This window comes from Zeus faber, assembly GCF_960531495.2.
Source record: "Zeus faber genome assembly, chromosome: 2".
Classification (NCBI taxonomy): Eukaryota; Metazoa; Chordata; class Actinopteri; order Zeiformes; family Zeidae; genus Zeus; species Zeus faber.
Window position 1 is genome coordinate 48,172,738 of NC_137189.1, and position 25,000 is coordinate 48,197,737.

Genomic DNA, 25,000 nt, shown 5'->3' on the forward strand with positions numbered 1-25,000 from the left:
TATACATAGCCTTTCAGCTTGTGACTACGTGTGGTGATTAACTTTAAGTGCAGCACTTTAGAATGGTCATGATGAGCTACATGGAGCAGTTGGATCGTTTACACATTGACTGAGACTCTTGTGGCGAGGAACCACTTTCTTTTCTGAGTTGAAGAGAAAATACAATCGAACCCATCAATCAAACTGCAGAAAATAATATAATAAATTCAAAATCAAGGTTGAAAAGTGCATGGTAATAGAATTTAAAATGGAACTGTTAAAGATTGCAATAGAATATATCAGAATAGAATAGGACTGAACAAAACAGAACAAAACTCAAAGGCTGCATTGGGTGTGACTGAAAATACATGTTATTATTTCTGGACGTCGAATTTGCTGTATAATATCAGGCAAGTGTTGTACCGGTATAAAAATATATACCTGTATTCCCTCCAGGATTACACCGGTATCATAGTAGTAGACGGACGACAATGAAAAAGGGAACAGAGTGCAGTGTGTGTGTGTGTGTGTGTGTGTGTGTGTGTGTGTGAGAGAGAGAGGGAGAGAAATTAAGAAAGAAAGAAAGAGAGATTCAACATTCAAGAGGTTTAGAGGGAGGGAGAGAAAGAGAGAGAGGGAGAGAGAGAGGAACAGATGTTTTTACAGCAATCATGGACGAGAGCCCGAAGGTCTGGAGAATTTTTTCGGGGTGACAGAACGAGTCAAAAAGAGAGAGATTGACAAATAAAGCCAGTGGGGAAGAGAGAGAGAGAGATGGAGAGAGAGATGGAGAGAGAGGGAGAGAGAGAGAAAGAGAAAAACGGGGAGCTGGCGTCATTTAAAATGATTGTCAAAGGTGATCTGTGTGTTTGTGTGTGCTAGGGTCTGAGGATGTTCATATTGCGGGAAAAATAGACACGTGTGCACGTACATACGTGTGCAAATACATGTAGGGACACAGTGTGCAAGGCAGGTGATCCAAGCGGTATCCACGGCACCGCGGTGGGACAGTGGGCAGCACCGCTCCCTTACAGCAGCTCAGATCTCAGCTTGAGTCCTGTCCCATCTGCGGGGAGCCCGTGTGTCCCTTCCGTGGGCGTGTGTTTGTGTGGATGTGGAGCTCACCGCTACACGCATCCCTGTGATCGACGTCACATGGTGGTGTTTGCGACACAAACGGATGAACTTCAAGCCACGGATATTTTTTTTACTTATTATCTTATCTTATCTTATCTCTCTTATTATGACTTTATACTAAATAAGTCATCAATCCCATCGTACATTTTCATCAAGATATTGATGGAATAGAGAATTCCTTCGTCAGTTACCTACAGAGTCAAAGTACATTATTAGTAGAGGTAGAGTAGAGGGAGGTAAAGTAGAGGGAGGTAGGGTGGACATAGAAGCAGAAGTAGAGTAGAGGCAGAGAAGAGGTAGTGTAGAAGTAGAGTAGAGGGAGGGAGAGGTAGAGTAGAGGGCGGTAGAGTAGTAGAGTAGAGGGATGGCAGAGGGTATAGGGAGGTAGAGTGGAGGGAGGTAAAGTAGAGGGATGAAGAGGTAGAGCAGAGGTTAGGGGAGAGGTAGAGTAGAGGTGATGTAGAAGTAGATGGAGGAAGAGGTAGCGTATTGTGAGGAAGAGTAGGGTAGAGGCCGATAGAGTAGTAGAGTAGAGGTAGGGGAGAGGTAGAGGACAGTGCAGTAGAGGTAGAGCAGAGGGAGGTAGAGTCCACTCCCCCTGTCCCTTTCTTCTGGAGGAGCAACAGATACCTCTTCCTTTTGGAAATGATCAGAGCTGTTTCACTGTGGGAGGATCTGGATTTTTTTTTTTCCCCTTGAACTTGGAATAAATTTATTTCACTGTTGTACTGTATATAGGTGTTGTATTGATTGATTAAAATACTATAATCATTGGTTAGATTATCCCCTGGGGTTTATAGCCTACTCCACTGAGGAGTGTGTCACAGGAAATCGTTGAGAAGTCTTCGTCTTTCTGGCCCCAGAATGAAGTTGTGCAACCAGGCGGCTGAGTCAAGACTTTTAAGACGGAGAGAGCGCGCGCGTGTGGCGATGATTCATGAACAGGGCTTCTAATTCACATTAAACTAAATGTCCCTCCAACATCTGTCTGTTCTTTATGTCTTTCTTTCTTTCTGGTGGTGGTTTGCTGCCGTATGCCACCAAAGTGGCTTTTTCCAGGGCGCTCCCATACAGACACACGGGCGATGGTGTTGAAATGTACCAGTTTATTGTAGATAGTGGGAAAGGTGGAACAAGCCAGGGGCACATGGGAATAATATCCTGACAAGGGGTCCTCCCATGTGTGTGTGGGGATGGTTGATTTAGCCTGTGCCCTGTGCCAGGTGTACGGCCCAATTAACTAGACCAAAGACAGGTGTGGCTTGCTTAAACCATACCACCGACACCATCACACAACACAACACTCTTTCTTTCTTTGGTTTCCCTTCTTGCTCTGCCACCTGTTTTCTGGTTAGAAAGACTGCCTCCTAGTAGCTTTCGGGTAAGATCCTGTGGGCTGTTTAAGAAGTCTAAGAAGCACTGCAACACCAGCGTAGGTGTGTGGCTCTTATTATTTCCAACCATCTCACCTTCCTGTTCTTCCACTAATATCCAAGTGAAGAGCTTACCCTGGATAAGAAAACAGATTGTTAGAAAAAAGATACTCAGGATAAACTGCAACCGAGCGCTTCTCGAACCCTGAAAAATGGAAAATAAATATTGAAGTGCTCTTTAGAAGAATGGAGGAAGCCATTCAACTTGCAGCTCCGTAAGTCCAGTGCAAATAAGGAATACAAAATTAAAAGACTTTCATTAAAACCACTAGTACATATAAAGCAGACTGCACTGAACAGCCTTCACCATCACTCTTAGCCCAAACGTTTAGCTCCACAGAAGTTTGCTTTGAAATAAATACCTTTGAATGCCAAATTACTTGTGTCACAACTGTCGTGAAGTGTTAATTGATTCTGTTCATGATTTTCAAGGATCTTGGAAAATACACTAAAGGGTGACTTTGTTTGGTATTTTCCGAAATGAGGGTCTGTCAAAGTGATTGCTGCATAAACTATATTTGCCCCATTTGACCCTTTCAGCAGTCAAATGGGGCAACTGAAGTAGGCTTCAATAAAGCATGTTAGATATCCTTACAGAAAAATAACCCTCTGAGTACATAAATATACAGTACCACAAAAGTAATTGTCGTATCTGATCAAACATTCGATTATACGTTAAAATTAGTTTTGTTTGCACTTCTACAAATAGGCAGACCGCTTATGGAAGGCTAATTGTACAAATTACATTTCCGCAGTGCAGATTGTAGAAATTGTAATCCGAACTCTCTAATGTTATTGCTATCGGTGGAAATGGGGTATGTTTGATTCTAGTTCATAAGAAAAAACCCATATCCTCCAATGGTACTTATTGGAAGCACTTTCATGGCGTTTCAACCCTTAATCGTGGATTTCCTCAAGGATTCCTCTATTCAGAGGCCCAAAGGTCGCTTTCAATTATCACTCGACCATATGTTGTTGTTGTCATAGCTGCAGGAGGTGGCACATGCTCATGCTAATGCACCAGAGAAGACATGTTCAGAATAACAAGTGTCAAGGTTCTCCTGACACGCAGCCCCCAGCGCCTGATGGTGAAGATCTGGAAGTCCCGAGTCACCACTTTTGAGTCTCATGCAGAAATGTTATTCACCAACTGTTTTTTTTTTTTTTTTTTTACCTGTGCTGTCAGCATGCTAGGCAAACAACACAAAGTATTTGCATTAAGAAAAGAGTTAGTCTGCAAGTGGAGCTCAAGTTCTCAACCTGCAATGCAACTCTTTATTAATTCTTTAATCATCAACAACTGCTGCAACAACTCTGTCCTGTGGACGAGCTGTAGAATGACAAGAGCACAGCTTTGGTTATGGAGAGCCACCAGCAACGCCCCTCTTTGGAGAACTATTCATCATGTTTGGGTCTATAAACAACTAATCACTGCTCCAAGAGGGGGAGAATCACCACGGTGAGACAGATAAACATAGAAACAAACAACATTCACACAAAAAACATGAACATTGGACGACAACATGTATTTAAAAACAATGAATTAGGTTCAGGAAAACTGGAACTACAACTGGTCACGTGGCCCCTTCCTGTCAAAGTTATGGCAGCAAATGAGGGAGGAAAGGGGAGGAATGCTGAATGGGGTGCACTCCAAGCAGGTGTGCGTGTGTGTGTGTGTGTGTGTGTGTGTGTGTGTGTGTTGATGTCCACCGGTGAGTGTACATGACTTATCCCCATTGGTACTGGTGTCGAAGGTCAGTAATATGTCGCGGCGTCTCCAAGCAGCAGAAGGGGCCCCGAAGCCCCCCCCCGAACTCCGCAGCCCCGTGGACACCCTACGGCCACAGGAAAGCCCCGGGTACCCTGTCTTGCGGCCACAGAAGACCCCCACGCTCAGGCCCGAGGAGCATGACCGAGTCCCAGGGAGCACGAGGAGAACCTGCACCCCAGGGGCGCACACGTACAACCAATCCCCTGGTGCAGGCACAAGAGGCAGCTGCCGACAGAACCCGGGCCATGGGTGCAAGGCACGGACCGCAGGCCCAGATCCCGGCCCCACGGTGACAGACCGACACCCCGCCCGAGCCGCCCGTCCCACGGGCGAGCCGGCATGACCCCCATGCCCACCCATGCCCCGCACAAGCAGGAGGCCCGCCCAACCGCAGCCAACCAGACGCTCCTCCCAGCGTGAGTGCCTAGTGCCCATACATGTAGCAGCGTGTGCCCAGCGCGGGGTACCTCGATGTTACACCTTCGGGCCACCAGGTATACAGACCCTCCACCACCCCCACCACCCGCACTCACCGCAGCCCTGCCAGTTCGCAGCACATCCCAAGCCACCAGGCGCAAGCCGTCAGAACTTCAGCCAGGCCGGGAGGGGGAGCCCACCTGACCGCCCCCCGGCCAACTACGCCCCCACACCGACCCACCAGCGAATGGCCACCCCGAAAAACCCCCCCCAGTGCCCAATGTGTGCTGTTGGTAATTGCAGTAAAAATTGCGGGGTTGGGGGTGCGAGTCCTTCAGGCAAGTCGAACCCGAATCACTCGCACCCCTCCTGTCCCACAGACCCTGGTCCGATGGAGTGTTGTTCGGAGTAGGAGTGCCAGTGTATGTGTTCTAAGCTAATGTGAGTGGGATTAAAATTTTGGGACGGATGAGAAGCACATTTGGGCAGGAGTGTGACAGGCAAGATGGCGGCTGCCCGCCACATCCCTGCCCACATAGCCTGCACCCCGCCCATCCCGCAAGCCCTTGGTCTCTTGTGTAGTGTATATGCTGAGTATGAGTTTTGGCACTGGGAGAGATAAGCGAGTCGCGACAGGATCGATCCAGGGGTGCAGCAGGCCGGGGAGCAACCACGCAGACCCCCTCCCCCCTCCAACCTACAGTGATCAGCCAAGGGCGCAGAGCGTCCGCCATGCGCCTCCACCATGCGCCTCCACCATGCGCCCCCACCATGCACCTCCACCATGCACCTCCACCATGCGCCTCCACCATGTCGGGCAGCTCTGCGCCCCCATCAGGCCCCTGGTCAGCCCCCAGCCGCCGAGCATGCGGACTACAGAACAGAGGGCAGCAGACAGCACCCCCACCCAAAGCCCGACCCCCCAGTGACGAGTGCCCCGCGCACCGAGAGCGTCAGAGGGCAGGTACCTCGGCAGCCCGGTGTGATGACAGGAGACCGCCCCCCTTGACGGAGGCCACATGATGAGCCCCACGCCTAGCACAGCCAGCCAGGTTCAGGACTCAGGTTGACAGGACCAGACGGAACGCCTAACCAGCCCCGGCACGACGGGCCACCCCCCCACGGAACGCAGAAGGACACACAGGCCCAGCACCCCCCGCCCCCAACTCGAGCCCCAGAACCCACAGCCACGCCCGGAACCAACACACCTTGTCTTTTCCAAGACCTAAAGATTATTGGTCTGTTTTAAACCAAGAAATCTGGGTTGTGCCAGATTGGCGTGAATTTGTTTGGAAATAGAGTTTGAGGAATTTCCACCAGGCTGACAGAGTTGTTGCGATAAATGGGTTTTTAAAGCAATTATGCTTCCTTATAGATTCAGTAAGGAATGGCAAATAACTCCTATAATGAAAACTCCTGACATTCGGATTGTTCAATGTCTCGCCATCCATGGGCCAATTGTTGCTCTTGTTGTAACCATTTAATTATAAATTGAAGATGGTTTGCTTGATAGTAGTATCTAAAGTTTGGGGCTGCTAGGCCTCCACAGTCTTTGTTTTTCTGTAGTGTTTAATAGCTAGCTGTAGCTAGTTTAATTCTCAGTTTCTTGTATTTCCAATAAAATTTGTTGACTATTGAGTCGAGAGTATTAAACCAATGTACTGTTGGTTGCACTGGGGTCATTGAAAATATATAGTTTATTTTTGGAAGTATATTCATTTTCACTGCTACTATCCTACCAATTAGTGAGATGGGTAGGTTGTTCCATCGAATGAGGTCTTCTTCAATGGATTTGAACAATGGAGTGAAGTTAAGGGTAAACAAATCTGATAGATTGGGGGAGATATCAATACCAATGTATCTAATTTTGCCCATTGTGATGATTAAGTGAAGTTTCTGCGTTGCAGCATTACAGTCCCCCCCAATGAGTGGTAAGACTGTGGTTTTAGTCCAATTCTATTAAATAGTCTGAGATAGCTGAGAATTTAGATATAAGATTGAACACCTCCGGTAGGGATGATATTGGGTTCTGTATGTACAACAGGATATCGTCTGCATACAAACTGATTTTGTGAACAGAGTTTCCTGTTTGTATGCCTACAATATTTCTGTTTTGACGGATAGCCACCTCGAGGGGTTCAGTAAAGATGCCGAATAGTAAAGGGGAGAGCCAACATCCTTGTCTTGTGCCACGTTGTAGAGTTAAATGCTGTGAAGTGTAACCATTGGTGATGACAGAAGCAGATGGAGAGTTGTAGAGGATTCTTATCCATTGAATGAGGGACTCTCCAAAGCCAAATTTGTTGAGGATTGAAAAGAGATATGTCCAATTGACTCTATCAAATGCTTTTTCGACATCCAAAGAGGCAATAATAGTATAAAAGTTGTTCCTTTTAGATATGCTCATCAGACTGAATAAACAACACGTGTTGCTGGATGAGTGTCTGCCTTTGACAAAGCCTGTTTGGTCTGGGTGAATTATAAATGGAATTACTTTTTCAATTCTGTTGGTTAGTGTTTTACTCATAATCTTAAGGTCGCAATAAATAAGGCTTATGGGCCTATAACTGGAGGCGAGGGTTGGGTCCATATTGGGTTTGAGCAAAATCAAAATGAGAGCAGTATTCATGTGCGGAGGCATGGTGGAGGTTGACTTGGCCTCTGTAACCATTCTAATGAATAATGGGGAGATAAGTGGCCAGAAGTCAGTGCCATCTGATCCAGGTGATTTATTGTTGGGCAAAGAGAAGAGCGCTTTCCTGAGTTCTTCAAGAGTAAGTGATTGATCTAAGGTTGTAGCCTGCTCCGTCGAAAGTTTAGGAAGGTCAATATCATCAAGGAATGAGTGAATGTTTGATATATTCGATTTATTATCCGAGTGATATAGGTTATTTTAAAAGTCTCTAAATATGTTATTGATGTCTTGCGGAGAGTATGTTATTCTCCCCTGTGAATCTTTGATGGCTGTAATAAGTGATTTTTCTCTATCATGTTTCAATTTATTGGCAAGAATTTTACCTGATTTGACACTGAATTCAAAATAATTTGCTCTTGTTCATTGCATAAGGAATTGTGTCTTTTGATGGATGATAGTATCAAGTTGAGATGTAATTGTCCCGATCTCATTTCGGATTTGCTCAGAAGATGAGTGGGCTTGTTGGGAGTGCAACTCCTTTAGTCGCTGTTCGAGTTTATTTTGGCATTCTTGACCTTTCTTTTCTTGTGAGTGTAGAATGAAATAATACTACCTCTTAGAACTGCCTTAGCTGTTTCCCAAAGTAAGGACGGTGATATTTCTGGGGAGTCATTCAGTTCAATTAAGGAAGTCCATTCTCTTGAAAAGAAATGGTTAAATTCTTTATCTGTCAAAAGTGAGGTGTTAAACCGCCACCTGCCAGGAGGGTTCCGGTTTGTTTCATTCGTCAGGTTGAAACTAATCGGCCCGTAATTGTTAATTACAATAGGGTAGATTTCTGGATTAGTGATTTTGGACAGTGCCGAGTTACTTGTCAAGAAAAGGTAGATTCTAGAGAAATTTTGGTGGGGTGGTGAATAATATGTGTATTCTCTAGAATGTGGGTTATTTGATCGCCAACAATCCCCAAGAGCAAGATCACTCATATATTGTTTTATAGTGTCCAATGAACGCCAGTATTTGGGAATATTTCTGGCTTAAGAACGGTCTAAATTTGGATCCAGTACTGTGTTGAAGTCTCTTCCCAATATGATAATTGTATTGTAGGAAGTTTGTAGGGATACATAACTACACAAACAAATGACAAGTAGACGGATAAAGACAGAACATTGTCAGATTAGACATACATAAAGTGAAAGACATTATAGAGTGAGAGGGATTGGAGGAGTAAGGAGAGAGGAATTAGGAAGGTGAGATGAGAGTGAGCGATATTTTAAATCCTGACATAGATAGCATGCCTATTCCTACATCTTGCAGTACATAATAACCAGAATTACAAGAATACATACATTATGATCAAAATAATGAGGGTGTGGTGGAGGAGTCTCGGTATAACAGACCGTCCATAAAAAATTTATCAACAACCATCGATAGGCGTTTACCCTTCTGCCGGTTCTCCTTCAGGACAGGATACAGCACTTTCCGTCGGTCGTTGATCTCCCGGGGGAATTGATTGTTCATACCCAGCGCTGTTCCTTTCAGCTCCCGTCCTTTGCTTTTAACAAGCTCCTTGTGCTTGAAGTGTTCAGCCTTAGCAATGATGGAGTGGGGACAGTTCCCCACGCAGTGTCCCAGTCGATGAACTCGGTGAAAGGGGATCTGCTTCACGGTGTCCGTCGGGAGTTTCAGGGCGGGGCGGAGAAAGTCTTTCACTTGGATCCCAGAAAATATGAGGTTGTCCCACATACTTCTGGATTGAATATCCAGGATAGCCTCTTTCATTATTTTATTTTCATTATTCCCTTTTTACAACTTCCATCTCCGCTGTGAGATGCTTCGCGGAGGTTTTTAGATCAGCGTTGTCTTTTTGCATCTCGCCGACCGTGCAGCGCAGGAAATCAAAACTGGCTTTGATCTCGGTAATGTCTCGAAGAAGTGGACCAAGCATGTCCAGCTTCTTGTTAATGTCATTCAAGACAATAACCTCAACAGCACCCGCTATGAGATCGTCTGTGTCCGTTGCTGAGTTACTCTTCTTCCATTTCGCGGGATTATTGCGGTCCTGGTCGTCTTCCATCACGTATGCATTATAAAAAAAATCGATATAATCCTCGAGGTCCTCCACTTTGGTTTTGCGCAGTGTTCCCTTTTTTATATATGAATATAAATATTATTTGCAATTTGCTTTGTTATTTTGTCTGAGGTGGAGCTACCGGTGCGTTAGTTAGTGTAGCAGGGCGCCGCCATTTTGGGTCTCCACTCACTACTCACTTCCGCTTCCATCTTCTCGCGAGATCACAGCATGCTCCGCGAGATCTCACTTGCTCCGCGAGATGATCTCACCAATGATCTCACCAACATTTTGATGAATGGAGTATTTTTCTGTTGATAATATGATCCAAATCCCCAAATGGAAAATAACAGATTTACTCCAAAAGGAAGAGAAGGGAGGGCCAAGGATGTTTACTGTACCTCTACTCAGATCTACCTTCTCTCTACTCTTACTGTACTCTAACTCTGCTCTACGTCTACTCTTCTTCTACTCTGCTATGCCTCTGATCTACCTCTACTCTGCTCTAACTCTACCTCTACTCTAGCTCAACTCTGCTCTACCACTAGTCTACCTCTGTTCTTCCTCTACTCTACCTCTACTCTACCTCCGCTCTGCTCTAACTCTGCTCTACCTTGACTCCGCTCTAACTCTGCTCCACCTCTTCTCTGCTCTACCTCCACTCTACCTCCACTCTGTTATACCTCTGCTCTACCTCCACTTTGCTCTAACTCTGCTCCACCTCTACTCTACCTCCACTCTGCTCTAACTCTACTCTACCTCTACCTCTTCTCTACCTCTGTTCTTCCTCTACTCTGCCTCTGCTCTACCTCCACTCTGCTCTATCCCTACTCTACCTCTACTCTGCTCTACCTCTACTCTACCTGCACTCTGCTCAACCTCTACTCTGCTTTAAATCTACACTGCTCGATCTCTACTCTAGCTCGCCTCTACCTCTGCTCTACCTCTACTCTCCTCTGTCTTTGCTCTACCTCTACTCTGCACTACCTCTACTTCTGTTCCACCTTCACTCTACTTAATTGATCGGAACGATTCAATAAAACATTGTCGCAATTATATGTCTCAATTTGGACATCGATTGATATGAGACTGTCTGAGAATGTGTTTGACTTTAATTATTATTATTACTATCCTCATTATCATTATTAAAATAATATTTATTACAAAAAAGTTCAAGGTGACAAATTACAACATGAAACAAACAGCAGTGCCGTGTCTCGTTCTGGCTTTCAAAGGGCTGAACTACCATCTCTGCTTTGTCTCGGTTTTGGCAGCGACTTAACGCAGAGTACACTCCACTGCTTCTCATCGTCCGGTCTCATCAATCCTCTCCTTGTTTGGCCTCCACTCCTCTCCAGTTTCTTATTTATTCGCAGCCTCGTGTCCATTGACTCTCTCCTCTCCTCTCTTTTCACATTTCCTCTGCTCGCTCCTTACTTACCGCTGTCTTCCCTCTTCAGCTTCCATCTCTCTCCCTCTCCTCAGTGCCACTACCTCTGTCTGGTCTCCCTGGTCTTCATGCCGCTCCCTTGGTTAGGCTCTTCGGCCTTTTTGACGGACCACTGTTTGCCTCATCAAATAAGTTGTCGTGAGGCATTAAGAGCTCCGTTCTCCAGAAAATTCATTATTAATTAATTAATTAATTAATTCATGTCCGGAGAATCCATAGCATCCGTGTCAAAGTTAAACAAAATCTGCCAGAACACTACGTGATGTGACATCTCGCTCTGGATTTCTGGTGTTTCATTGGAAGGAAGGAGGACTGTGGTTTTTATTTTTCCTCAACAGTTTGAAGGGGAATCAGCGCCTTGCGAGACACAGGAGACGAGGGGGTCTGGAAGTGAGCGACAAGGGTTTTTCTTTCCCCCCATGATGCATCAGCTCTTTTTGCGGAGAGAGGGCCAAGTCTTGAGAGAACTCCTGAAGACGATACCACACGTTTTCATGATTCTGTGTCAAAATGGAGCTTGAGGATGCTGATAATGCCGGCATCTGTTCTGCGTTTTTAAATTTAGGATTATCGGCGATTAACGGCACTCGCAAGGTATATAATATTAAAACATCTCAGCATATTAAGGGTGTGGCTCACTTGTCACATGGTCGTCACTTGGCTGGATTATCTCATGATCCCGATTGAACCCGAGTACAATATGAATGGGCAGTATGGCAGTAGTTGAAAAGCAATGGCGGAATTATTTATAAAGGATAGTGAGTGGCCTTCAGAAGATGGATCCAATTGATTTCCCTTTGAATCAGCCTTCTGCCTCCATCACCTCCTCCGTTAGAGCAGCAGATATGCTCCATCCCTTTCAAGAGGCGTCACTTACAAGCTGTACATGTGAAGTCGAAAAGGTTCTCCCCAGCTCATCCACACTGTTTATCTCACGGAAACAAACCCATGACAATATCAGGCCGCATATATTGAGTCATGTCCGAGGACGTAAATCACCATCTTTATTGGTTAGTCGGAATGCGGGAGAGGCCCATTCCGTGAGTTGAAGGTTTTCATGTAAGGTTCTTGACAGATTTGGGTTTCACAAATTGTTTATTAAAGGAATAAGTACACTATACAATAATCTATCTGCCCGGATAAAAATAAATGGGTACCTTTCGAAACAATATTAAATTTGAACGAGGCACAAGATGGGGTTGCAGAATGTCGCCGCTGCTCTTCGCACTTAATATCAAACCCCTTGCACAACATTAAAGACATCACCATACGGTAAATGGGGAATGACTCACGACCGCATTGTATGCAGACCATGCTTTGGTTTTAATGGTTATAATTACAAATCACTTACCAAACTATTTTAGCTTTTGGGTACTTTCTTTTTTTGCTATATGCAATATGCAAACTAAATGTTCAGAAAACCATGATTTTAACTCTAAACTATACTCCACGAAATGCAAATACAAGATGAATGTAATTTGAAATGGAATCAGACTACACCGAAATATTTAGGTATACTGATACCCAAAGAAGTTTCCACATTGGCAAAACATGATTATGACCCCTCTTTATCAAAATAAAATCAGATGTACAGAGACCTCCAACCATTTCACGAGTCTCACCCAATTAATTGAATCTGTAAAAATGAACATTATCCCAAGACTCCTCTTTTTGTTTCCCGCTCTCTCCGTAGAAGTCGGTTCAATCAGGTTCATCTGGCAGGGAATATAGAATATAAATTACAAGATAAACTAAGAATAATTAGGTGGTGTACCTTTGATCCTGATTTTAAGCCTAAGCAATTTGACCCTCGATTTAAAAAACTGGATAACCAAAGTTAAACACCATTTCACTCAATAACAGACAAGGGACATTTAAAAAAAATTAACCTTGAAAAAAAAAATCCTCAACAAAAACCAAACTTTTATCTACAATTATCTCCAATTATCAACAATTATCTACAATAATCTACAATTCTGTCATTATTTTGACCGAAAAATTTCCAGTGCTGAAGGAAGTTTTAGGAGCCTATTTGTCAGAGTTAAACAGAGGTATTATTTCCAGACTGTACAAGGGCTTCAGGACAAAAAAAAATATCTCATTCCACAGTGTGTTAAAAAATAAATGGGAAAGCGAAGGTAACTTTCGGTATTTCAGAATGGTACGGCTACGGTGACTTTCTATAGAAGTGCACCAACCCGCATGTATGGGGAGGATTTGGATGGAAGTGTCTACAATAATTACATTTTTTATTACCGCAAAGCAGAAAGCACACTTTACAGGAGAGGATTCAAAGTGCTGGAGACTGTGTGGGAGCCAGGACGCCAATCACTGGCATATATTTTGGGAATGCTCAGTAATATGACTTTTCTGGTCAGAGATGCACAACACATTGGAAGCCATGTTTAATACGAAGATACCTTTCCGGTTTTGCAATTTAATTTTCGGGGAAGTTCTTTCAACGAGGGCACTTCAACAAATATCTATTTGGTGTTGTGATATCTGCTTCTAAAAAAAAACACTACTAAGCACTGTTTACTAAGCCACCCCCCCCCCCTCCCGACAATAGAGGAATGGACAGATATAGTTCATGGAGTACACATCATGAAAAAAAACACTTTTTTACTCCGCCTACAAATGAACAAATGTACTAAGTTATGGTCAAATTGGGTTTCGTATGTACGACAGTCACGTCCATGCTTCATGGAGTTAACACATAAATAGACCCTTCGTTGTTGTGGGGTTTGACACAAGGTTCTACTGTCTAAGGAAACGGTCGCTCGGTCCCCTCACAAATTTATTTTATTTTAAAACTGAGCTTCCTAGATTCTCTCCCGATATGCTAATGTACGTCTTTGTTCCTATGCACCCCTCTTTTCAGAATGTAAATAATCGAAAATTTGATTGGATGCATATTGTTTTAAAACAGAAAGAATAATGAGAAGGGAAGAGTTTCAAGGCATGCGTTCATTTATTGCAGACTTTTAATGCTCTCTGTAATTGAAAGACTGTCTTTGTAATTGGTGAAAATTTCACAGAATTCCTCAACTATCCTCTAAATTAAGAATTACAAAAAGGTGGTTGCTGGGCTTTGATGTCTGTAACATGCCTCTGGGGTAGAGAGAGACCAGGCAACAGGTGGAACAAAAGGCAGCCTTAGCTGGGCATTCATTTGAACAAAAGTCGCGACATTTGTCTTTTCAGAAAAAAAATGTACAAATAATAACTGTGGCGTGCAGTCTGGAGTGGGGGACCAGCCTCGCTGCCAGGAGAGAGAGAGAGAGAGGGAGGTGGAAAACCCTGCAGCTTTTAAACACTCCGCTGACCCCGATCTTCTGCAGCTGCGTCCCCTCCCGGTTGCCAGTGCTGGCTCTCCCTGCCTTCATTTCACCCGAGGAACCAGGCGGGTTTAAAGACGGATCGCAAGTTAGCCGCCGCCGCGCTCACCCAGTGCACCGGACCCGGTGGAGGGCGTAGGGGTGATGAGCCGCCACACCAGGGGGGGCCGGCCAGGGTTCCAATGCTGGCCCCACAGAACGACTGCGATGAGGGTTTATTCAACTGTGTTGAGGTCACGTTGGCAGCGTCTGCTCAGCCAGGAGCGATCAACAGATTGATGCGCAGATTGTGTGTCCAGTCGGTCTGGCAATTTCAACAGATTTCCACAGCGGCCACCGCACTGTTGTGTGGATCACCGTGATTCCTACTAACTGGACAGACAACGCCATCAGTATTCAGTCCCCTACTACCTCAGTGGGGGAACCAGCCTTATTTAGTGGTGAAATCTGAATGCTGATTTTGTTTTTGGCTTTCCAATGCCCTAATGCCGTGTCTGCCCCCTCTCTCTGCCTCTCTCTCTTGTCAATCAAATGTCACGGTTTTCAAAAAAATGTAGAACTTGGACAACGCTTGAGAAAGAGGAGATTTACACTCGTTGGGGTGGCGCTGTCATTGTACCTCCTAAGCTTCGTCCACATCACGTGATTTTTTTCAAGCTATATGTGCCATAGCAGCACATATTTAACAACTGGAATTTGCAGATTTTCCGTCACGCGCATTACAACTGCAATAACAACATCTTTGAGGAGCACAAATCTAAAGATGGAAAACTTATCTGTATCTTCCCGCAAGAGGCAAAATATCTTGTGATATCTTTGCACCAAAACCAACATGGCTGCCGTACAGCTCGCCACTGTGGTTGTTCGTGCAGCGAACTTGCGGTTCCACAAGTGGCTCCTCCATTTTAAATCACGTACCGTTGCTGCGGCAGTTTCGCCTCCACACGCCAACCAAGTGGAGTTTTAGGGCCCTCCAGCAGAGAGACACAGAAGACAGGGGGGTTGTAAACACCAGTTTGTTGTAGAGAGTGGGCTAGCTGGAATTAGCCCAGGAGCAGATTGAACATGTCATGTCAGGGCTCCTCTCCTGAGTGTGTGTGGGGATGGGGATTTTAACCTGTTGCTTGTTAGACCAACCAACGAGCAACAGGTATGCAGCCACCCTGATCCCACCCTGATCCCAATCACCAGGTCAGGTGTGGCTGCTCACCGCACCATCCCCACACCACAGTTGCCCTAGCTTTAAGGAAGCACAGTGCTTCGTTATCATCATTATCCTCCTGAACTAGAAAACTAAGAAATCACTAAGCACCACTTACCGTATGATTTGTTTACTAACTACTTCCCTTCAGAAATCGGAGATAACGCACCTTTAAATATGTCAATTTCTCTCAAATAAGTCTGTTCAAGCAGTATTTGTTTCATATCCATGGTAACATAGTTTGCATGTGCGGCCTAATGGTAGGAAGTGATCCAGAAACCACTCCAACCATTAAGCTTGTATATTATCCTCGTTAAGCTCGTTAGGGGTCTTAGGGCTAGTTGGGGGGCCGTTTCGGCCTCGTTAGTGGCCTTTCGTCTCGTTAGGGGCTCATTAGGAGCCATCAGGGTCGGACACGAAGCAAGATCATTTCACAGTGGTGTGATTAGGAAATGAGTTTTCCCATAAATAAGCTCATCTCAGGGTACATAATAGGGATGACGGCAGCCGAGGGTAACGGAAAAACAAACAATGAGCCCTGCCTCGATACATCCCTCACGTAGCCGCAGCCCGCGATCACATCACCCCTCAGCGCAGAGCGTCAGGAGCAAGGCCGGCCCTAAATTGTGATTGACGCCAACCTTCCCGCTTCCACACAGTGAGAGAGGAAGCGGGTTCATGTCCTTGAGCCGCCTATTTGTGTCCGTCAGCTGCCGTGCAAAAAGCCGCCTTAATTGTTCAGAAACCATTAGCGTTTCGGAAACCATGAAGAGCCCCCTCGTTCTGGGGTGGGGCTGGGGGGTGGGGCTGTGGGGTGGGGGTAGGGGGGTGTGACAGGGATTGGGTGACACATGAACACGTCCACGTCATGAACTGTACGGGAAACTGTATTGTGACGTCTGTAACCTGTTAAGGCTGTTTTTTTAAATGATCTTTTTGCTCGGGGTTTCTCAAATAGTCATCCAATTCACCAGAAAACTATGAAATAAAAATAATAAAATAAATAATTGAATTAATTATAATAACATAAATATTTTTTTATAAACAGTAAAAAGTCCAGTAAATCATTTAAATAATATTCTATATACAATTATACATTTATTTATATTTGAGTTTTAACAAAGTTGACCGCCTTGTTAGAGGAAGCTTTATGAATATTTTGTTTTTGTTTTTTAAGAACACTAATACACACAATGGATGGGATGGATATTAGTTTGTCAACGCAGCTCATTATGCTTTATCTCAGGGGCTCCAAATCTTTTCGGGAGACCACGTAACATGTGATTGATAATAAATAAAATAATTTGTATTTATTTGGGAACTGTGTTCATTCTTGGTGGGTCAGGTCAACCTCAGGGTGAGATCACCATGTGTCGTGGGAGTGGTTGGGTTTAATCAGCCACACCTGTATTTACCATTGTAGCAGACCCGCCTGCCGAACCCCACCCGAGTGGTGTTTCCAGGGCCCTCCGACGCAGAGACACAGACGATGGGGATGGAAGCGCACTGGTTTTATTGGAGAGAGTGGGCTGGATGGAACAGGCCTGGAGCAGATGGACGGCACGTCATGACGAGGGCTCCTCTCCTGCGTGGGGGTGGGGCTGGGGGGGGGGGGGGGGGTGATTTACCTGACGCTCGTTGATTGCTCTAACAGCCGTACAGACGCCGAGATCCTGGCCCCAATTACCTCGACCTAAGACAGGTGTTGCTGCTAATAGCACACCACCCGCACACCACAGCTGGTAAACACGTCCGGCACGTCAGCGCTCGTGTTTGATCTGCTGCTCTCAGGCGTGATATCACACCATATTGACCTTTTACTGTCAGGAGGGTGGAGGTGAGCTGCAACATGTGCTTGTGCACAGTACTGAGGACTGTGTGTGTGTGTGTGTCAGTTTCCCCCTCTGCCCCCGATCCTGCTATTCTCCTCACCCTCCCTCTCTCTCTATCTGCACCTTGCACCTCGTTCTTTTACTCTTTTATTGCATTCTCTGCACAACTATTGTGGAAACCAAACAGATGTTGCTCTATTGAGTCCCCCCCCCACCCCCCTCTCTCTCTCTCTCTCTCTCACCGAGAAGGCAATGTGGACGGGTTCGAATTCGTTTTTAACAATATTCCAATTTGTATTTCATTTTAGTTAATTTCTCTTTGGCTTTGTTGGTTTATTTTTTCTATATTTTTCCGTTTCCCTGTTCTTCCGTCGCACTTCAGAATAATTCACTCGCCTCAGATTGGAAGCTTTTCGTTTGCATTTTCCAGCCATTCAACGTATTTCCACGGTGAACGCTGAACGCTGCAATGCACTGATTTTGACGTCACTGCCACGTCACTGAGAAATGACCGGTTTTTGCCGTTCAATCAAAAAACCTTTTCCTTTGAACCTTCTGCCTTTCTGGCAACAAGCGGCTCCACTTTTAACGACGGGATCTCTTTTTTACCTGCTGGCAAACCATCTAGAATATGTCATACAGTATACCAACAATCCCACCAAATATGTACACATACAATAAAAGCAATTCCTCATTTAGAGACCCGAGAGAAACATCAAGTGGATATTTGTCTCGGCAACCACAACATCCTCAGGATAGTGATGAAGACAATGTATTTTATTTACAAAAGCACCGACAGCCTCATGAATAAATGCTCCACAATTTCGAATTCTGGCATAATGTCAACATACATCGTGTACCTCTGCATAGATCTCAGTCTTTCAGACATCTCCCAACTAAATGTGATTGGAAATAGTCTGGGAGCCTGCTGAAGAGGAAACAAAACCGCACAATCTCCACCGGGACCCGAACAAAAACCTCTAAAAGCGTCAACTTTTTCTTTTCTTCAGCCAAACCAGGACCGTCCTTCATGACATGCCAGTAATTGTTCCGGAGGCAAAGTGTTATCATCTGTACCTGCCGCTCAAATCCGATTGAATCCACAAGCCACGGTCATTAAGAGACAACCAACCCCCCCAAAAAAAAAAACGTTCTCAATAGAATTTTTTTTTTTTTTGCTGCGAAAATGACATCACCGAGGAAAAAAACCTTTCAAACCTCACGGCCTGGGCTCAACACAACGACTCCATTCCCGCTGACGGAAAATGGACAGAAAAAAAAACAGAGCCGGCTCTCGCAGCATTGACACGTTCACAATGCCTCACAAAGCGCGCGGCGAATTTAATCCGAAACCATTCTCTCACCCCGGCTCTCATCACTTAGCACGGGATGTTCCTCGTGCCCTTACAGCACTTACGACACCTCGGATAAATACTGTCACACCTTTCTGAGACGCAATTACCAACAGGCTGTCACTTACCTGAGGCTCCGGCGCTCCCTCCATCCCTCCGCCGACATGGGACACCTTCATCAAGGGTTGTGTTTCACAACACACAAAGCCTTCACACCTGCTCCTTTACTCGATTTTTATGAATAATCCTTAATAATTATTCCACATTGTGTTCATATTATACTCATAGGAAGTGTGGGTATTGTTTGTGTAGTCTTTAATAAGTACCACACTTCCTTTACATGTACTAAATAGGTTGACGTTTTATGTTGGCAAAATGACAATAAGTTAAATTTATTTAACCGGCCGCATGAATGAACCTTTTCTGGAACGCTTAATGTGTCGTCAGGTTTTAAGCGTTAATGTGTCGGATTAAATCTTTGTCTGTCGTCCATCGGGTTGATGGGATGGGCTGTGGTACGACTCCTTTTCTCTCTATCTGTTTATCGCTTTCTCATCCCTCTCTCTGCCGGGGGAGTCTGTGTGTGAGGTCAGAGTGGTGTGTGTGTGTGTGTGTGTGTGTGTGTGTGTGTGTGTGTGTGTGTGTGTGTGTGTGTGTGTGTGTGTGTGTGTGTGTGTGGTGCTGCTTGGGAACATTGTTGCGACAGGAGAGTTTTCTCCGCACTCTGCTGGACATGTTTCCACTACTAAGACCACCCTTGTTGTACTGCTAGTAGTAGTAGCAGTGCGAGCAACACCACAGCCGTTGCAGTGGCGGAGGCTGCACTGTGGTGCAAACAATGTGCATCATTTTTGGATTCAGGCAGAGGTTTGCATGTGAACTCAAACTGGACATGTGGATCTCCAGGTTACCCATCCATCAAGTGTAAAGGAAAGCTGTGCTTATGTGTTTATGTGCCAACCATGATATTGACTGTACAATATCATGGTCAGATCACATCCATCTATCTATCTATCTATCTATCTATCTATCTATCTATCTATCTATCTATCTGTCTATCTGTCTGTCTGTCTGTCTGTCTGTCTGTCTGTCTGTCCATCTATCTCTTGGTAATTCAAACAGTTAAGTAGCACTGCACCAAATGGCCGCCTTTAATTCAATTACCCGTCATAGAAGATTGATGCTAATGGTCTCACACTCGCAGTTGTAATCAGCAGCTTCCAGTTTGGAAGATCTGGAATTATAAATTTGAAGTACAACATCACTGAAAAAAGAGCAGGCATGTCCTGAATAAGTAACATGTGGAAAAAGGTTCAGGACATCCCAGCAACAGTACAACCCCTATGTGCCTGTGTATTTTGTACGTATGTATGTTATTTAGAGAAATGCAAATTGTGCAGCTGGAGGTTGTGGTTTTGACCAAAACCACCAGAAAGTGACAAAATCGCCCAACTCTCTTTATCTTTCTGTGAGTTCAGTCAAAGTTGACTGGCAGTTGGGATCACTGCTACGTCGGCAGCTGTGTTTATGCGGTGAGTGTGGGAGGACTTTTTTGAATGATGAAGGGGTCGGAGGAGCCGGTTTGAGTTGTGATGGAAGCCTCACAGGAATCATTTAATTCTGTCACAGTTATTTGCTTTCAAACTTAAAGATCTTGATCGGCGTGTCGCGGCTCTCGGCTCTCTGTGAATCCAGCGTCGAGGCTCCGTGAGTGTCTTTGTGTCTGACTCCAGCCCCGAACAAAATGAATAAACGACTCTTTTGCCGGAGTGACTTCTGACTCCTGAGTCATTTAAAGGCGCAGTGTGTAGAACTCAGTGGCACCTGGTGGTGAGGTTGCAGATTTCAACCGAGTGAATCCAGCCCTCCCTCCCCTAACCCCTCCCTTTCCAATGACGTAGGAGAAGCTAAGGTGCCATGGAGAAACTGGATAAACAAAGGCCCTCTCTAGAGCCAGTGATTGGTTTGTCCATTCTGGGCTACTGTAGAAACATGGCAGTGCAACATGGCGGCCTCCGTGGAAGGGCACCCGCTCCCTATGTAGACAAAACAATTCTTATTTTCATGGGGTTACACACTAATTAAGACACACTTTGGAATATTATATTCCATTTCTGCCAAGTTTGTTCCGTACATTCTAGACACCGCACTTTTAAAAAGTTTATTTGCTATGAACGCATCGTTTGTGAGTCTCTCATCATCACTGTGTAAAAAAATCCACTGCCCTTAACCTTCTACAGGGCTTGTGGCCGTGTGTGTATGTGTGTGTGTGTTCGTGTGCGTGTGCGTGTGCGTGTGTGTGTGTGTGTGTGTGTGTGTGCGGTGTGTGTGTGTGTGTGTGTGTGTGTGTGTGCGTGTGCGTGTGTGTGTGCATACATCATGTATAGATGTATAAAACAGTGTATACATGAACCTGTGAGACAGTGCTTATTTACGTAGGTACTCAGGGTTTTGTGTGTGTTTGTGTGAATGTATGCATATAAAAATACATATTAACAGGGATGCATGTGTCTGTGCGAACACAGGGGTGCAGGGTATGCATGCGTGTGTGTGTGTGTGTGTGTGTGTGTGTGTGTGTGTGTGTGTGTGTGTGCGTGTGGGGCTCATTTCAATGGACTTCATTAATCCCCTTGAGGAGATTGTAGAGCTCTTCAAAGTGCAGCTCAGCGTGTCAGAGTGGAGCAGCTGGAGAGCAAACACATCACGAGAAGCATCGTCAGGGGCCTGAGTGCTTTCCTTCAGACTGATGGAGGCCTGGTTGCATATGGTGATTCACACCTCACGCTCTTAAACAGAGGGGAAAACATGCCAATCAGACTCAGAATTCAGTTTAAATTTTAATTAGATCTGACCGTCAACATTCGATGAATTTTCGATTGTTTATTTTCTTCTCTTCGCTCATGTCCTGGGTTTTGGCACCGAATCCACTTCAAGATTTGGAAAAAATAAATAAATAAAAACGGCCTCTGAACAACAACGGAAGGATCCTTTGGTCTTATGAATTAATTTCCTATTATTTACAATACTGAGAATTTTTTTTGTAATTTCAGTTGAAGCAAACCTGAGACACTTGAGACGTTTTCAAGAGTTCACCGAACCAAACCCATCGTCCTCCTGCAACAGGAGCTGTCAATGGTGCTGAATCCACAACTACCTGGATCATTCAGTAACACATTATTTCAAGATCAAGATTCAAGATTCAAGAGGTTTATTTGTCACATACATATACTTATTCACATGCACTTTACTGCACATTTACTGTATATGCAAATACCCTATCCTATATACATAGCTCTATTCACGTAACATCCATAATGTGGTTTCAAAGGACAATGCTGTCACAGGAAAACCCGATTTTTAACATTATCAAGACGAAAGCATGACTGGATTTCCTTGAATGGGCACAAGGACACGAGAGGGAGAGGGCTCTGTCTCCTCTGTATTCTTTAATAAAACATTAACCATCATCCTCTGACCTTTACCCCTTTGCGTTGGGTTTAGACCGGGTGGCCCAAATGGGAAGCCAACCCTCGACCCCCTCCTCCTGTGAAGTAAGACTTGCCACCAGGTTGCATCAGCGTTCCATTCGGCTCACTCTGAAAACTTAAACACAGTGGGGATTTGGGAATACATGAGATATGCACGACACTGCTCCTCTTCTGCTGCGGCCTGACCGACTTGGTCAAGCTCCGTGGCTTCATGAACGGGGTCTTTCTTCACCACGAGTCCACCTTTTCTTCAAGAAATGAGCGTCTGAACGTTCGATCAAAACATACGGGTGTCAGTCAGGTCAACACCGGAATAACCCCAAAAAATACTCCATCATTGTCGAGATTCTGGCTTTTATTCAAGTTTCAGTTTGGGAAAGAAATCACACCTTGAACGACAAATCAAGCAAGTTAAGGAGAATGCAAGTGCAGTTATGAATGTATGACTACTCTCTCAATTCAATTCAATTATATTCAAATTTGCTTCATGCACATGACAAGCGTTCTTACATAGCCAAAGCATAACAAGACATAACAATTATAATAATTATTATGTTACCCAATATGAAAAGGCATTGGGACAAGAAATAAATAAACAAACAAACAAACAAACAAACAAACAAACAAATAAGTGATGTAATAACAGCAATACAAATAGACAATAATAAAAATGTAAATGTGTAAAATGTAAAACAAAACTCTCTCTCTCTTTCTCCCTCTCCCTCTCCTTCCCTCTCTCTCTCTCTCTCTCTCTCTCTCGCTCTCTCTCTCTCTCTCTCTCTCTCTCTCTCTCTCTCTCTATCTCTCTCCCTCTCCTTCCCTCTCTCTCTCTCTCTCTCTCTCTCTCTGTCTCTCTCTCGCTCTCTCTCTCTCTCGCTCTCTCTCTCTCTCTCGCTCAGGTACAAGGCCATAGTGAACCCCATGGACATCCAGACGTCAAGTGCCGTGGTGTGGACCTGCCTGAAGGCGGTGTCTATCTGGTTGCTGTCCGTCCTGCTGGCCGTCCCCGAGGCCATTTTCTCCCAGGTCGTCTCCATGCAGGTACGACGACAAAAACATCAGCTGACACCGTTCAGCCTGCACAACAAAATAATAATAATAATAACAATAATAATAATAATAATAAGTCAGACAATTTGAATGACCCTGCTCGGCTTTTATGTGTTTCCCAAATCCCAAACTCTCTCCCTCACACCCAGTGGTACCCTACTCGCCTCCATATCAGCATGGAAGCAGATCTTTGGGCGGAGGTGGTAACACGGCAGCAGCATCCGACGCCCCAATAAACGGTTTAGAGCAGTTTAAATACTTTAAGGTGATTGGAGCGGACACTGATTGGGTTAGTCCGCAGTAATGGTTGTCGCGTGTGTCCTCTGGGCGGGGTTCAGCGATGTGTCAAGTGCACATGTTGCAGATATTTGGCTGCTCGCTCCGGATGCAGCCTGGACCCCGTCGATGTTTGTCCCAGAGTGTGACGCAGGTAAACTCTCAAGAGGTGCAGTTAAAAAGTACGTATTTCATATATACAGTACGTTCATACATACATATATTCATACATAAATAAATGCAAGAATCTTTAATTGTCACGCAACACACCACACTACAACACATGCATACACACACACACACACACACACACACACACACACACACACACACACACACATACTTTGGATAGTGGCCGGTGAAATGAGGCCTCTGCATTTGACCCATCCTTGGCTTGTCCTTCCTCCGGGGGGGCAGCCAGGAGCAGTGGGCAGCATTCGTCGACGTGCCAGGGGACCTGGTACCAAGTGTCCATCGCTGTCAGGCGATGATGTGTGCATGTTTTTGGTGGGGGTCTTTACTGATGGTAGGTGGAGGAAACCCCATGTGAGCACGGGGAGAACATGCAAACTCCACACAGAAAGGCTCCTATTTGGGAGATAACCCACTGGAGCACGGTGCCAACAACCAACAGAACCCAGGACCTTCCTGCTGTGAGGCAGCGGTGCGATGCACTGCGCCACCGTGCCACATACATACATATGTTATATATACATACATACATACATATGTCATATATACATACATACATATACATATGTCATATGTACATACATACATACATATGTCGTATATATGCATACACAAGTCATACTGTATATACATACATACGTATGTTGTACATACATACATATGTACAGTATGTCATATATCCATACATACATACATAAATACATGCATACATACATACATAATACATATAAACATATGTTATATATATGCATACACATGTCATATACAGTATACATACATATATATGTCATCTATACATGCATACATTTGTCATAACTACATACATATGTCATATATTCATACATATATATGTCATATATACACACATACATAAACACATATGTCAATTATGCATACATACATTTATACATATGTCATATATACATACACACTTATATACAAATATCATATACATACATACATATGTCATATATACATATATGCATACATACATATGTCATATATACATACATACATACATATGTCAAATATGCATACATAAATGTGTCATATATACATACGTCATATATACATACATACATATAAACATATGTCATATATACATACATACATACTGTATATACATATGTCATATATACCTACATATGTACTGTATATACATATGTCATATATGCATACATACATATGTAATACATACATATATACACATATCTTATATACACATTTAGATATTAAGTTTCCTTTTTGAAACGTCTAGAGAGAACGAGCAGGAAAAACAAACTGGTGGTTTTGCACTACAAGGTTCATGGAAAAATCTGAAAGAATATTTGTTAAAAAACACAGACAAGGACTCTTGGCATTTCATTATTTTTAGTTT

At 44.3% G+C, this 25,000-nt stretch overlaps 1 protein-coding gene across 1 annotated transcript in view; it reads left to right on the plus strand.

Moving 5' to 3' along the window:
* Positions 1-25,000, plus strand: part of nmbr (neuromedin B receptor) — a gene marked incomplete at both ends in the record, with an annotated part of 69,054 nt that overhangs the window by 1,645 nt on the left and 42,409 nt on the right. The window contains one exon of the mRNA XM_080023951.1: positions 23,004-23,145. Coding sequence (XP_079880077.1) covers positions 23,004-23,145 — 142 coding nt within the window. The remainder of the gene's footprint in view (positions 1-23,003; positions 23,146-25,000) is intronic.